Genomic DNA, 16,194 nt, shown 5'->3' with positions numbered 1-16,194 from the left:
AACTGGACAGAATAGACTGGAATTCGTTGTTAGGCCTCTACAGCTTGGCAACTGTTAAAGAAATGTCCAGATTTGGAACTCAGTGCATTCAGCACATACCTTATGTCTTACAAGGATGAGTATGGCTGATCCCGTACATTTTTCATATTCAAGAGACCTAATCAACATAATGGCAATGCCCATCACTTTGAGGTCAGCACAAACAAGCCCTCAGGTCCTCTAAGGATGAACATTTTGCTTCTGCAGCCACATCCCAACAGCTGAGACCAGAACTGCCAGGTTCTGGACTTCCCAGACCACATCCCCAGTTTTGGCTCTCAGGGGACCCAGGATGGAGCCATGTGCCTGCGCCACTGCCCACTGCTTTGTTTAGATTCAGAGGTGAACTACACCCGGTATTAGCTCTGTGATCAGAAAGCCTAGTTGCCGAGTCAGGCAACTCCACACCATGCCCTGTCCTGCCTGTCCCTGCAGATGCCCAGGTTTTGGCAGCAGATGAACAATCAGTATTCCCCTGGTCTGTGGCCAGGCCACCTTTCATGCTCTTACCCAGATAAGTCATTCTCTATCACCATTTTCTGCAGCCCCGCAGAGATGCTGTTGCCAGCATTAGGCGTGGATGCGGTGTGATCGGCTGTGACCGAGACCTGCACGCAGGCTGGGTTACTGAGTGCCGAGTTGACATCCCTCAGGATCCGAGGCAGAGGCCCAAGCTTTGTTGCAGTGCCCTGGGCAGAAAAGAGAGCAGAATTACTACCATCATCCTGTATTTCTTCTAGAGAATGGTGGGCTTTGCCAGTTGCCAGACATCTCTTCAGTGAATCACATTAACAACTTTAATTTTCTCCGTCATTTACCCCCACTGCTGAGGCTATGGGATGTCCCAGAACATGTGGCGTTAGGAACCATTTGTTGCTGTGAGGCAGAGGAAGCAAGCATGATTAACAAAGTTCAGATACAGAAGACAGCTAAAGCCAAGCCTGGTCCAGGTCTCTTGCCAAAAATCCTCTTAATTAAAAAGAGACCTTTTGATTCTGCTGGGACAGACAAAATCCTGGTGTTCAGCAGCTCTGCCTTCTCATCCCACCTGCCCCTCCATCCTCACACCCCAAAAGTAAACAGCAGAGGAGGGGAAGAACTATACTCACCTGCCTTGAGAGGATGTAAAGAACGAGCTACTTCTGCAGCATGTGCAAAGGCTGGGGAAGCGCTAAGTGTTAGTAACATCTGTGCTGTGCACAGACACAGCTAATGGCTCGCTACCTGCCGCCACGGGGAGGTGTGTGGTGTGGTACACATGGCCAGCACTGGCCTGCCCCTGCCCCCCCGGATACCTGCTCCAGCTGAGAGATGACTTCCCAGAGCAGCGAGTGCAAAGTGGACAGTTCCCGGCCCAAGTCAATGTAGCCTTCAAAGCCAGCCGTGTTTGAGATGGTTTCAGGATTGGAAATCTCCAGTAGAAATCTCTGCATGTTAGTCCATTCATGTTCCAGGAACTGATTCATAAAGGACATGTATTCTTCTTTGCTGCCAAACCTATCGAGACAGCAATACAGATTTCAGCTAAATCCTGTAAACAGAGGTGCAGTCAACAGAACGGGTAGGTACGCAGGCAGGTAAGAGTGCCAGAACACTGGCATCTGAACCCTTCAAAGCCTTTGGGATCCCCGGGTTGATAGCAGACACCTGGTACACCTCACTGATCATGGAACCGAAATTAACTCCACTATAATCCAGTTAAGTCCTCGTCAGCATGGGATCTCTGCAGTGGAAATGAAGGTGAAAGCTAGAGAAATTGCCGTTCTTGGTAACGGAGTGTATCTCACTGCTGGGTCAGGGCACAGCCTCCAGAAACAGGACCTGTCACTGGAGATACAGAAATCATAGCACCCAGTACCATGGGCTGACTGAAGCCCAGTGACTGATGGCGGCAGGACGGCTGCACTCTCCGCGGGCACTGCGGCTAACCCAGCGCCACCAGCCGCTGCTGCCCCGGCAAAACCGCTGCGGGGGTCACCCTGGGGAGCCGCTCCTGCAGCTGGGCCAGCCTGTTTGACCCCTCGGGCTCCCTGCAGCCTCCTCCTGCCCTCTGAGCGCTCTACCCAGTGTTGCTCCCAGTTAGATATCTTATTTAGAGCACAGCAGGGAGGGCCTCACGGTTCGGCTGTACCAGCGGTGGCTGCAGGGCAGCTCAGCTTGATCGCTTTGGCTTGACCAAGGTCAGCTTAGTTAAAGAGTCTTTCCTGCGAAGCATCGAGAATCTGAAAACCCTTTAGCTAGGGATTGGCCAGGAATATGGAGAATTTCTGTCATCTAGTGTAACACACTTGTATGTCTCCCGTCTGTGTCTGCGTGCATGTACGCACATTCCTGGCGGCGGGCGTGTGTACTAAGCTAGTTTCCAAATCTAAGAAGCTTTAGACAGAAACTGTCCATTCATGTTTCGGAAAGCTCATCATTTTGTTATCAGAGCTCAGGATAAGTAGCTCAGAGCTGCAGCCAGTAGAAAGATTTTCAAAAATCTCTCGCTTTGTTTCCAGCAAACCAACGGGCTTAGTTAGAAATTGATAGTGTCCCCGTTCTCTTTTCATACCTTCCCAGCTCAGACTGCATTTTAATAGCAGGGAAGGTCCCAGAGCTCACAAGAGGGAAAAGACCAGCCCTGGAGCTACGCACCCCATGGCTGCTGTCTTAGTCCTGGTCCTGCTGGCACCCCTGAGGGGGGCAGGCAGTGCGCTGTGCCAGGGTGTCACAGGACAAAGCACCTGGCTGTGCCAGGGTGTCCCTGCTGCCACCCTGCCTGCCTGACCGTGTGGTCAGAACAGCCTGTTTTCCTGCTCATAAAACACGTCCTGTTTTGGAAACTTAAAACGACTGCCCTGACCCAAGAGCGAGGGAATGGGTCCCCAAGAGACGCGGGGGAAAAAGCCAACAGGAAACAAACAGCCCCTTTCCATCGAGAAAAGGAGAGGCCAGTGTGGGACTCCTGATGCCGGAGCCATGGCTCTGCCCACGCACCCGCAGCTTCCTTCCCCCTCCCGGCCCTGCCCCTGGCTTACTTGGCAAAGTTGGCGAGGTTCTGGGTGACCTTGGCAATGAGGGTCAAAGTGCGTGCTGTGCGGTCATCTGGGTACTCCTGCAGGAGGCTGAAGAGGGATGGGGACATGATGGCCGGACAGAGGAACCGGAGGAACAGAGAGGCACTGATCAGTCGCTCACTGATGTCTGGGCGGCCTCGGCTGCTGCATTCTTGTCTCCAGGAGGCAAAAACTTCTTTGAGCTCCCTTGGGAAGACACTGAAACAACATGCGGGGGTGGGGTGGGGGGCGGTGGGGGGCAAGTTCAAGGCCAGCGTGTTTACACTGCCACACGGCAGTAACTAAGCATGGTACGCATCAGCTGTGGGCTGCGACACCCAGACCTGGACAGCGGTACAGCCCTCTCACCCTGTGCATCCACGGCAGCACCGCTTTCTACACCTGCCACAGGCTTGTACTTTTTTTTCCTGCAGAAGATCCATTAGGAGACTGAAATGGCACAGGAAAAAGCAAAGCTGCTCCGTGAAGTTGTAAGAGAAGCAGCTTTCATCAGACTGATGATCCGTGTTGTGCTGGGTGCCAACACCCCAGACAACCAGGGGGACAGGGGTACCACACAAATTGTGCAAAGCAGCTCATCACAAGTCAGTCAGCTGCGTCACGGGGCACTTGGGAATGGGGGAAAGCTCAGCCACCAAGGAGAGTGTCTCCTGAAGAAACAGCATCGTGGGACCCCCTGGCAGAAACCCCAGCAGCAGCGGGATCACGGGCACAGCTGGTGCTTGGAGGAAGGGTTGTGCAAAGTGTAATACTCCTGTTCAAGCACCTGGAACAAATCCCACTGTGGCTAGTACAAGCGTGGAGCCCCACTGGAGTTACTCCAGCCCTGTAACTGCACAGCCCTCAGCCTGGCTTTCCTGGATACCAGAATTCCCACGGGTCCAGCAGACGCTCGCTGCAGCAGCCCTTATCACTGGAGAACTTGCTGCCTGTTTCTGCTCCTCCCCAGCTCCCTGCTCCCACCTTATCCTGTTCCCAGCATGTGTTGTTTGTTCAGCTGGATCCTCCCACCCACGGGAGCAGGCTGGCAATGGGTCCCACCACTGGGTCCTCGGTCTCCCTCTCCCCACCCGCTCCGGAGGCTGCCCTGGCCAGCAACCACCCTCTGTTTTAAAACCAGAGCTGTTTACCGACAGAGCTGGATGGTACAAAAGCAGACTGAAGAGAGGTCAGACTCTGTTTCAGGCCATAAATTCCCTTAACAAACTAAAATTCTAAAAATTTCAGAGGACAGTTTCCCAGTTTTGCTGCAGGGACTATCTGGGAGAAGCCAAGCAGCATCAGCTGGCTTCTGGCTACCCCCCCTCTGGGACTGACTGCCCTGCAGGTTAACCTCCCGCAGCCCGTGGGGAAGAGAAAAACCATGGGAGCTGCACGGCCAGAGACACCGTCCACTTTCCAGCAGCAGCAAGAACCAGGTGTGAGGCTCCAAAACGGAGGAGCACCGAGAGCGAAGCAGCCACCCATGGATGCTGTCCCTGCGGCAACACTGTCCAGCTTCTGGGAAAACCCAAGGGCATCCCTCCTGCTGCTAGCCCCCCATCCTCTGCCTCCCAGGGCTACGGAGACTCGCTTTTATCAAGCCCAACTGACTGCTCCTCGCCACAGCTGCAGAGTTCAGGGCCTGTGGAGCTTGTGGTCCGTCAGTGTGGCATGTATCCTGCAGCCAAAGAGCTGTGGCCTCCAGCTCCATGGCCGCTCTGAGCCAGCAGGCAGAGCCCTCACCCTTCACTTCATTAACCTGCCAGCTGCAGACCATGCTGCCCGGCCACATGCCCCTGCGTACAGAGCCCCAGGTCGCTGTGCTCCAGGTTTTCAGGTTCCTCTCTGACCTTCTGACATGGGCAGTGATGCTCCATGGAAGCGCTTGGCAAATGCTGCCATCACGTCCAGCTTCTGCTCCGTGTTGGCTTCATGCTTGCACACACACGAGCTTTTACCCTGTGCTTCACAAATAACATTAGCCAACGCCTATGGTTGGATAAATTTGCCTCTGTCTTTGGCTTGATCCACACAATTGGACAAAGCCCTTTTACTTCATGGTATTTGCCCAGAAACAGGAGAATCCTTTAAGCAATTTAAGGCTTGAATGATCAGGACAGGTTGTACAGTTACTGGAAAGTAAACGCTTGAAAATGTATGCACCGGCTGCATGCAGCCCGCGAGTACTGCTCACTATCACAGGCTGGGAGACCATAAAAGTTTAATTGTGTAACAGCGGATGGAATCCAGTTAGCCAGCTTTATGTGACAAACGGGCCCGTAATTCATTACCCAACTTTCCAGTAACGAGATTCCACATGCTGAAATTCTGCTTACACTGAAACTTTCCAGATGTCCAAATTATGTCATAATTATAACAATTTTCAGTTATTGTAAACCTCTTTCCTCTCTCTGACTCTCTCCAGCAGATGAGCATGCACACTCTGGCACTCTATTTAAAGCAAGATTGTTAGCTGTCAGGGTACCTTGGCCAATCCCGAACACTCATCAGTGCAATTAATCCTCAAGAACCACTGAGCACAAAGGAATCGAGGGGAAACCGCTCAGAGCAGCGGCTCAGCTGCTCCAGCCTTCCTTGGGAAGGCAGGACTGAAGGAACAAATTTCCCGTGCATTCCTGACTTTCCTTAGGTCACTTTTCGAGCCTATTTTTAGACTGACCTTTTAGTGCTGCTTTGGGTATTTTTAGGAAGACATTAATTCAAACAATTATAATCCAGTGATGACTAAAAGCAGGGAATCCCTCCTGGGAGAGCAGGTAAATGCCATTCCTGAGTCAGAGTTATTAATTAGCCCAGGATAAGGTACAGGATACCTGTAAAGAAATCTGCCCTTTGCTTATTTGTGGTAAAGGAAGTCTTGAGTGAGCCTCTTGCTGCTTGCTCTCTCCCTGAGCAGTCAGGAAAAGCAATTCCCTTCCTGGGCTTGCAGGAAGGCATACTCAATATCCTGGGAAATACATATAATGAGTTGCAGACCTCAAAACAACAGCTGGGATAGGAGAGAAAATGAGAAATCCTTATTATCAAAGACTGACTTCCTCCAAGATTATCCTTAGCTGATGTTTTGCAACAAGACTGTTGCTACTAAATATATTAATAAAAACTAACCCCAGATTTTAAAGCAGGGAGACTGCAAATCCAGCAGCGAGACAAAAATGCTCATTCTCTCGTACAATCAGGAGAAGAGTCTCTGGGTAGATTAGCAAGAAGCAGAAAGAAGATATTTTTATTTCTCCAAAAAGAGAGTCACAAGCCCATTCTTTTTCCTCTTTCAGGTCATCTTTGCAGGCAGCATCTGTGACAGTCCCAGGGCCTCCTGGCTCCCAGTCCCAGGGCTGAGCAGCCCCTAATGCCGTGAGCACCGACACGCTTGACAGCCACCTCCACAACATAAGACTGCCTTACTCCATCGATAATTTTGCACATTCGGACCTGTCCCAACTAGCTGCAGGAACCTTTACCCTGAGAACAAACAACTCCAAAATGCCTCAAACTGCATACCAGGCCTTTGGCCAAGGAGGCAACGGGCTCCCCATCTCCGCCTCAGCAAGCACCCCAGGCTGGGGGAGAGTGGGGTTAACCCAGGGGAATGCAGGATGCTGAGCCAAACAGCAAGGCAGGAGTAACAGCAGCATCCTCCCCGGCTCCAGCACTCTTCAACAAGAGAACATCTGCCCAGACAAAAGCTCCCTGTGCCAGTGCAGCTTCCTTGCAGGCAGGAGGAGGGCCACAGAGCCTGCCTGCTGCTGGGAGGGTTCTGAAGCTTCCCCTGCTGCTCAGGGGTGGCAGGCAGAGTCTGTCCTCTGAGCCAGACTGAAGGGTTACAGGGGTAGGAGACCCAGGACACGCATTTCTGACCTTTATTTGACTTTCATGTACAGTTGGCAACAAGTCCCTCTCTGAACCGGTCATACTGGCAGAAGCATTTTGCGTTCTTGGTCTCTGCTCCCCTGTCCCCGTGTCTGCGTGCCAGTGACCCCCCAGCACCCACTGACAACAAGGGTGACGGAGGGTCAGTGAGGCTGCCGCACCCCCAGAGCAGATACTCCAAGCTCTGCCTGAACAGGAGCTGCCGTCTCAGCCCCTGGCCATCATCACCCTTGCTCCTGGGCCACCAAGACTCCCTCATGCACTGCAGGAGGCGGGCAGGGCCCTGCAGCTCTCCCTCCAAAGCCCTCACCAGCTGCCCATCAGCACAGCTAAGGGACGGTAGGGACAGCCTGCAGGACTGCTGCCACCCTCGTCCCCTGCAGCCACGCTGCCCCTGCGCTAGCTGGGGGCATGCGGAGGGGACGCCACTCGCGGGATACCAACCAGTAGGAGTTGATGATTTTGCAGAAGGCCAGCTCGCAGCACATTTTCAGATTGCTCTGATGTTCAGGAAGGTCCGAAGACGAACACTTACTGGGATCCACCTCACAATTTTCATCTGATTCGTACAGTGCCTTGATAAATTCCCCTGTAAAACAGACAGTTGGTGATGGGGTTTGCTGACCCAAGATACGCAGCCTTCAGGCAGTTCTGTTCGTAACCCCCAGTGCCCGAGCAGTCACCCTGTGCCCCATCACACTGCTGAACAGAAGCTGGGTGCGAGAGCGGCGCCCCAGCCAGCTCACAGGATCTCCGAGTGGACCCAGGAGCAGCCAGCGCTGCCTTGGGAGCTCACAACACAACCCAGCACCCGCTGCAGAAAGGCACCCCCACTCCCAGCGAGCACATTCCACCCCTCTCCCCCAGCTGGAAGCTCTGCCTCTGTGGCCATGGGCTATTGCATCAGAACTCTGTTGCCAAAACACCCGCTTCCTCAGCCTGCCCCGACCCCCCCTTACACCAGTTCCAGAGACGCTCCCTCGGGCTAATCCAGTAGGAAGTATGCTGTAATTATCTGTAGGATGGCCTGCTACTGCAGACTGTGCCCTGGCACTGACAAGCCAGTGTGATTCACAGGAGAAATAGGTAATTAAAGGAAAGAAACAATTTACTTGGTTTATTTTGAGCTGAGCATCACACAAAATTAAATTAAAATATTTCTCTGAGTTTCCCTGCACTCCTGTTTGCTGCCTGGCTGCTCCTCACTCTCGTGCAGATGCACACGGTGGGCCTGCTTCGCTGGCTCCCTGCCCTCATGCCAGCTTCCACCCTGGGGTACCCAGCACGGACCCCTGCCGCCCAGCCTGAGGGCGCTTCCCACCGCTTCTGCAGGTCTCCAGCTGGGGATGGCAGCTGCCCATCCCAGTCCGCACCCAGCAGTGGCTGGGGAGCCCGGGCTCGGGGGAAAGGGGGTTAAGAGGCACTGTTTAGCTAGGCACCCGCAGGGCTGGGTGACACTCTGGGAGAAAGGTTTGCTTTGGTCTTCTGCTAATTCCAGCTGGTTTGCACACCTCCTGATTCCTGACCATCTTGGATTTTCCCATCCTCCTGTTTTTTTGCCCACTCTAGCCTGCATTCCTCCCCTATTGCCAAAACAGATTTTAATTACATACTGGAGAGCCTCTCCAATGTATTTTCAGCTCTGCCAGGGAGCTCTGGAGCCTCTCTGCTTGCCTGCAGGTGATGCCTGCTGTTATTATCTGGCCCTATTACTTGCTTATGCTTCATGGTTTAAAGGAAAGCGCTATGCTGTATTGTGTTACCTTGTGACACACAGATGAATCATTTCACCGATAAAAGGTCTACACAGAATCAGTGCCCCGAATAGCGAGCATGAACCGCAGGCTCCTCCTGTACTAGATGGAGCTGGTTTGGCAGCATTTACATTGAGCCCTGAAAGGGGCATATTTCAAAATTCTCTGCCTTCATTAATCTCCTGGCTTTTTAGAAATTTTATGAGGTAATCTACTTACAGACTTGCCTTCAACCAGAAAGCATTACAAGGCAGAAATAAATAATATTCCTTTTCCTATTCTTGTGGGCTATCTGTTGGTCTGACTGAATTTGCTCAATGATCTCTGCTTCCTCAGTGTTGTCATTATTATTACCTTAATAAAGTATTTACGCTTCTTTGCTCCTTGTGAAAATTACACAAATCCCGTAGTAGGAACCCAACATACTGAAAAATTAACACCTCAATAGAAAGTCTGCTCATCCTACTGCTAGGATGTGGATCCAATCTAGCTGCCTTCAGCTGAGGTTCAGACATAAACGCTTCAAAGGCAGCCTCTCCCCGTCCTTGTGCTGTGCTGGCTGCACACAGCAACACAGCAATTCCTTCCTGACCTGCCCAGAAGCAGAAGCTCTAATTATTTTCATTTGCATCAAGAGAAGTATTTTTGGAGCCATAAACATAGGCCGCACTTAAAAAAAAAAACACCAGGAGGGTTCCCAGCATGATCTGGGAGGCAACTCTCATCACTACAACTTGGGAGATTTCATGTGACTTGCTAGCGCTGCGAGGAGCCGGGGGAGCATCTCTGGCAGGGGTGTGCAATCAGGGGAAGGATTCAATCAGCCACTGTGACGCCGCCAGTGCCGAGACAGAAGACTTGGTAGGCAGCACAATGCCTTCAAATATCAATTTGTTATCTCCTCTGAAAGCAGATTAAAGTGCTAACTCAGCGGTGACCTTCACCTTGGAGCAGGGAGCTGCCTGCAGCGCCCATGGCTGTGTCCTGGGCATGGACCCTGCTGCCAGAGAAACCCTCCGGCAGGTCAACGCTGGTGCCTCTGACGGTCATCAGGGCTCAGCTGATGGTCTCCACCATGCAGAGCACCCTGCAGCTTAGAGGAGAACCGTTCTGGGCAAGACTTGCCAACGCTCTGTACGTACCTAAGGCATCTTGCAAGTATTTCTGCCCCACCAGCTTCAGGTACTCTTCGATTGCTTTGGTGGCCAGTGTATTCTCCCTGAAAATGAGATGCTCATTCTCACCACAGCGATCAACTTCAGACATCATCAGGTCAGTCAAGAAATCCTGGAAAGCAAAGCCCATGGTGGGTCACCACGCACTGACAGACGCTTCGTTCAGCAGCGCAGGCAGCCTCCCCTTCTCCAGGGAGGTCTCACCTTCGTAAGACACATGAGGAGCGGAGGTGCTGCGGGTGATCCTGCCTGTGTACACTGCGCTACTACCAGCCCGACCTGCCTCCTGGTTCTCCAACCTCACAGAGACAAGAGGCAAAATACATCTCTGGAGAGTCACAACTTCTGCAACCCAAAAAAAGGCTCATTCCAGACCTGCACGACACGTGTCTCTCCATCAGTGCCAGTTTTTGGCTGGGGCTTGTACCAGCCTCACATTTTATGGGTGAAACATTTTCTTTACTGTTAAATGTGGCTGCATTCAGCATCTAACTGCACCGGTTGCAGAACAGGGGCACAACTAGATGTCACAAGCTGTGCCCCACACTTAATGGCTGAGAATCGAGCCTGTAATATCCATCAAGATGCTCAAATGTCCTATTTCCTCAGTATTCATGGAAATAAAACAGTGCTGATACAGCACACATTTTTGGGCACATTTTTGGTCTGATGTGCACACAAGCAAATACCACGCAATTTTATAATCTTCCATGCTGCAGAGCAACGGACGGGGTGAGCAGGAGCAGACCGCATGCTGACAGCTGCCCTGTGCATCAGTCGGGGCTACTGAATTGCAAATTCTAAAAGAAAACCAGCACTTCAGGCCAAGCTCCGTGCCTGCTTCTGCAAGAGCGTTAACTGATCTGAGAGGGTCACGTAGCCCCCCGCGCATTCTGCTGAAAATCCACTGCGTGGTGTAATATTCAGTGTGCTGTAGCTAGCGTTAATGCAGGAGAAATATCATGCAGTTTTTAATGCTAATACATATTCAGCTTCTGTTCTCTGCACCGCTAATGGGAAAAGCAGCCCTGGGCCCCTGCCCAGCTGCCCCCTGCGCTGGGTGCTGGAACCGCCGACCTCCCCCTCAGCCCCACTCACCTGGGTGGCAGAGGGGGGCCGCTGGCACCGCGTAAATCACGCCCATTAAACCTCTCACTGGTTTCCCCATGCAGAAGACAGAGGAATGTTGACACACAAATTCGCTTCTGCAACCAAGGGCACCTTTTCTTAAACTGCCTTCCTCTAAAACAAAATAATCTACTCAGTAATAACCTTTCACTAAGAAATTCTCCTTCATTTGTCATGACCGTACCAGATGTAACCCGTTCCCGGCAGGGGCAGCAGGAGCAACCCAGAGCTGCCGTGCAGAGCTCAGCTCCTGTCCTTGCCACCCCCGAGCCAGATGCAGCTCCCAGACCCCCCAGGCACTGTGCCCATCTCCCAGCCCGCTCCAACCCAGGCTCCAGAGCGGGGATGCTCAGCTCCCATTCCCTGCCAGCGGCTGGCCTGGAGACTTGCAAGAGAGGTGCTTAGCTCCATTCCATTTTTCATATGGATGTCTCTGCCTTGAGAATTTAATCAAGGTTCAACAAACAGCTCCATCTGAACCCAACGGACCCAAATCATTTAATCCGCAGGCCCTTCATTACTGTGCTGCCATCCCAGACAAAGGGAAATCCAGGCAGCAGGCAGGTACATCTCCCATCTGAGTAGAGGGAGGAGGGGAGGAAGGCTGACATCTCTGCAGCACCCAATGGCCTGATCCCCCCCCACCTTCCCACAAGACTGTGACTGGGACCAACACACTGTTGTGACCATCCCAGAACATCCTCCAAAAAAGCCAGAGGAAGAGCTCTGGAAAAAAAGAAGTCACTTCCATTATTTCTTTAGCCAGAAGATCCCCTTTCCTCAGATCCTGCTACGTCTGCAACGCTTCGGCAGCTACAGAGGCAAAAATCCCTCCTGGAAGCAAAGCACACGCCTCCCCCCACTATTTTCTCTCATTTTGCTCCTTTTATCAGCCAAGCTGGAATGCAACTTTAAACCCCTGCTCAAATCCCGTTAGCCGCTATCTGGGTAACTCTATCACCTTTATCTTCCTGGGTCTCTCCCGGGGTACGTTTCAATTCCAAGCCACAGCTCAGGCTGACACAAGGTGCTGATTCTTAATTAGCAGCCACTGACCTTGGCTTTGCTTGATTCTCTTTCCTGTCACTTTCCCAACATACTAATTATCTTAGGAACACTGAGTTTTACAGCTTCTCTTAGCCAAGTGTTTGCTTTTCCCCCCTCTCGTCGGCCAAGCACTGGCTGCTGTGGGATGTGGGGCCAAGCTGCAACGCACAAGCCAACTGTGAGCCAGGGCTGCTGAGCAGTGGAAACCCAGGGGCCAAGTTTTAGCCAACGATAATGTGAATTTTGATTATTTTAGCTGCCCTACAGAATTCACTAAAATTTAAAATGAGGCAAAATTCCACTGTGGGACTCAACACAAAGCCATAAAAGATCCCCCTGAAACCTCTGCTCTGGTTGTTATCCCCTACGGAGCACCAGCAGCCTGACAGCTGAGAAAATGACCCCTTGCCTCCCAAGTGGAAAGGAAAGCTGCTGAAATCCCAAAGAGCTCCATTACAGCGCAAGACCCAAAGCTGGGGCGTAACGTGGCAGAATCCGCCCTTGTAACTGGCCAGGGGATACCCAGCAGCATCCCCCAGGCTGGGGCTCCTCGCTGTCCCCAGCTGGTCCCCAGTCTCCCTCGGCTGCAGGAGGCATCTTGCTGGGCTTGCACGTACCAGCCCCAGGATGCGTCAGGGATGAAAATACCCACAGCCAGTGTCCTTGAGCGAGCTGCTCTGCAGAGACCGCTCTCGGCAGCCCAGCGGGGCTCTGCCAGCCGCGGGAAAGGAGCTTTTTCCATGGGTCAGTTCCCATGACATCCTGCGATTTCTGTCCCAGGGCCATCTTCCAGATCTTGCCTTCCCTCCACACAAAAAAGCCACATCAGCTCTCAATCACACGTCTGGTATCTCTGCCTTAAGTACGCCAGCAGCCAGCACTCGGAAGACACAAATGGAATGCAAATACTTGTCGAATCCCTCCGGGGGCCTCACTCACCCACATACAAGGCTCTGAATAAAATGCAATAACTAAAGCCAATAATACTCCCTGTTTCTGAGCAGCAGAGATCAGCAGGGGGTTGTTTTCAGTTAAGGCCCCTGGCAATGGAAGAAAATAAGATGCTTTATTTCATTACATTGGAGTCGAAAGGGGACGGAAAAGGTCTACAGTAAAAATTAAGGGCTGTGCCAGCACTCTTCAGGCTTGCTCCCGTGTTTCTTTTAAGGGTATTTGCTTCAGCCTGGACACAGCTGAACCTGTGCAACTCCACAGTCACTGCACATATGCTGATAAAGAAGAGCAACTCATAAATAAATAAAATCGGAGCATGACAGCACAAGGCTGCACTGGTTTCCAGCACTTCTCAAATAAACCAAGCATGAGCCCCCAGCAGCATGTGCTGTTCCGAGGCAGCTCCCCCAGCCCTCTGGAAACACACGCAGCAGCTTTGCTGCCGGAGCAGCAGCCGGGTGCCGGCAGCAGGCAGGCAGGCACAGTCCTCAGCACCACCTCACGGCTCAAACGCCACCACAAAGGGCTTCCAGCGCTCCAGCCTCCCCTCTGCCTGGAATGCCCACGCTGCGCTGCCGCTCATCCCCCTGCACCCCCAGCCACAGCATCCCCTGGCCGCTGTCCCGGGAGCCGGCAGCTCACCGGCTGTATCACCCCAGCACCCACCCTGCCAGCGCAGGGCAGCCGGCTGCGCTGGCCGGAGCCTGGGTTTGCTCCATGTGCCTCGCTCTGTCCCTCAAATGCCTCTGCCCTGATTTCCTTGTAGTGTACCCTAAAACACTTCCATTTCCCCTGGGTCTTCAGATGCTGAGCTTCACATGCTGCTTCCCCTGCCCCACCTGAGTGAATTCATCCTCCTGTCTCAAACCACAACCAAACAGCATCTTCTTGTGGGTGAGGAAATGCCTCCTAAACCCCGTCTCACCCCTCACACGCTGCAGTTCAGGACGTCTGACTAAGTCATTTTGCAGCAGAGCTGCTCCACGCTGCCATGGAGAATCCCCCAAACCTTTTCCTGGGAAAGCTGGAAGAAGAATACGGAAAGAGGGGTGATGCTCTGGAGAGAAGCACGCTGCAGCCCCGTGCCGCTCTGTGTGAGGTCCCCGCAGGTGGCCCTCTGAAGCTGCTGCCCTGTGTCAGCCAGCATCCACATCAGCGCCGGCCCAGGGCCCAGCTGCCCTGGGGGTGGGCTGCATTGGGAAAGGCTCATTGAAAAGTGAAGTCCACCAAGGGGAAAACCAGCGTCTGCTCAAGAAAACTACCCTTCACCGCCCACGTCAATAGGGCCAAGGAAGCGGACTAATTGCCTTGCTCAAACACAAAAAATGGGGAAAAAAAGCTTCCCAGGGGGCAAAGCCAGAGCACAGAAGACAGCTAATTCAGTCACACGTCCGATCAAGAGCTGACAGCCCTGCCTGCCCAGCACCAGCACCCTTCAGCTCCGCACACCCTGCCGGGCTGGGGGCGCCGAGCACCCCGCAGTGCTTGCAAGCCAGTGCTTGCACTTGCCAGTGTCAGGAAAGCCCACCCCGCTCTGGTGAGGGGTCTGTCCACATCAAGTATCCCAGCCCCAAAAGGGCTCAAGGTGCCAGCCCCTGTGCCCTGGGGGTGCCGCGGGCAATGCCTGCCCACTCCAGCTCCTGAGCCCAGGAGGCAGAAAGATGGAGCCAGGCAGGTGCCTGGCATGGCTGCGGTGAGAGCAGGAGTGTGCCCGAAGCAAAGGAAGCCAACAAGCCACACGAGTCTTGCAGGATGCATCCTATCTGCACCCAGGAAGGATTCTGACCCTTGCCATCCTGGGGAGGGTCCCCCAGTCCCAGCCTCTCAGGGATGTGTCCGCAGCCAGAGCACGTGGGGTGTCACAGAGCTGAACAGACCTGCAGCCCCCCCACATCCTGCTGTGGGTCACGCACCCCTCTGGGATGCAGCTGGTTGTTCCCAATATCGTAACTGACTGATGGGCAGATTGACTTTGAAATAATAAGGTTCTCCACATCACAAGCTTGATTAATAGGATTGACTTAACCTTAAGAGGATTGAATTGATAAAGGTAATAAGATTACTGCTTATTTCAAAGACTAGCCCAGAGTCCAGCTGGGCTTTTATGCGAGGGTGAAAAACACCAGGGGTTTGTAGGGCTGTAGGTTACAGGTGGACGAGCATCAGGACACGCCTACGTGTCAGTGATGTAGTGGTAGAGAAACGTGGTGCTCAGCGGTGCTGAGCTGTGCAAGGAGAGCGGTGGAGGGGCAGCGACTGGGTCCTGGGCAGATGGTGTGAAACCAAGGACCACAGCCTCCAGTCCTCAGCTCTTCACCGCCACACAGATCCTCTGAGGATCTGTGCTGGAACTTCTCTGCTGGGAAATCTAGTGATGTTCCCTCCTTTCACTCACCCTGGATGCTTCTGGCATTTTTAAGGAGGTTAAGCAGCAATGTGAGGGTTAACGCACAGGAACCTGCATCCATCACCTTGATCACAGTAGGAAGAAAACCTGAAGGGTTTAACAGTAACACACTGAGCCACCACTACCTCCCGGCGAGGGGCCAGATCCCATACAGGAGGTTTAGAAACCGCATGACCCCCGACAGCCAGAACACTGATCTCACAGCTGCTACTCACTGGCTTTCTCTGTCCTTTCAACCAACTTGACTGTTGTGTTCAGGGAGAGAGGGAAAAATGGTGGGGGTACTCATAAAACTGATTAAAAGCCTTATTAGCTCAACTATGGCTGCTATAAAATATGATCAGAGAGATAAACTCTTTGTGGGGGAAATTATATGGCTGCTGCCAGTCTTGTCTACGGCTGAACGTGTGCAGCATCCTTGCCTCCCTGTCCGTGCAGCCTTTCCAGAGCAGGTAAGGGAGCAGCACTCCCCCAAGGGACTGACCAAGCCCTGCTGCCACCAGCCTCCAAGCCCAGCCGTGCCACTCATCGCCCGGTGCCCTCCCGGAGCTGGGCAGCCACTTTCCGGCAGCCCTGCAGGATTATTTGCAGGACCTGCACTGAAACCGGCGCTGTCAGCAGGGTGCTGAGCGAGCACCCCGCACCACTGAGGAAGGGAACGCGGGCAGCTTCCAGGAGGCTCGCACAGGGGGACAAACATCTGCTCAGCTGAAGCAAATCCTTGCAGCATAAACAAACAAGGACACATGTTTATTCTT

General features: G+C 53.0%; 1 protein-coding gene across 8 annotated transcripts in view; it reads right to left on the bottom strand.

The window, feature by feature from the left end:
• Positions 1-16,194, bottom strand: part of DAB2IP (DAB2 interacting protein) — a 167,316-nt gene that overhangs the window by 17,077 nt on the left and 134,045 nt on the right. For all 8 annotated transcript variants that reach the window (XM_055801316.1, XM_055801325.1, XM_055801308.1 and 5 more), the window contains 5 exons: positions 9,868-10,012; positions 7,416-7,560; positions 3,060-3,296; positions 1,335-1,536; positions 550-728 (listed from right to left, as the gene is read on the bottom strand). In XM_055801316.1, the coding sequence (XP_055657291.1) occupies positions 550-728; positions 1,335-1,536; positions 3,060-3,296; positions 7,416-7,560; positions 9,868-10,012 (908 nt within the window). The remainder of the gene's footprint in view (positions 1-549; positions 729-1,334; positions 1,537-3,059; positions 3,297-7,415; positions 7,561-9,867; positions 10,013-16,194) is intronic.

This window comes from Falco peregrinus, chromosome 1 (assembly GCF_023634155.1).
Source record: "Falco peregrinus isolate bFalPer1 chromosome 1, bFalPer1.pri, whole genome shotgun sequence".
Taxonomy (NCBI): domain Eukaryota; kingdom Metazoa; phylum Chordata; class Aves; order Falconiformes; family Falconidae; genus Falco; species Falco peregrinus.
The sequence above is the reverse complement of the archived record's forward strand: the minus strand, read 5'-3'. Positions and strand labels throughout refer to the sequence as shown.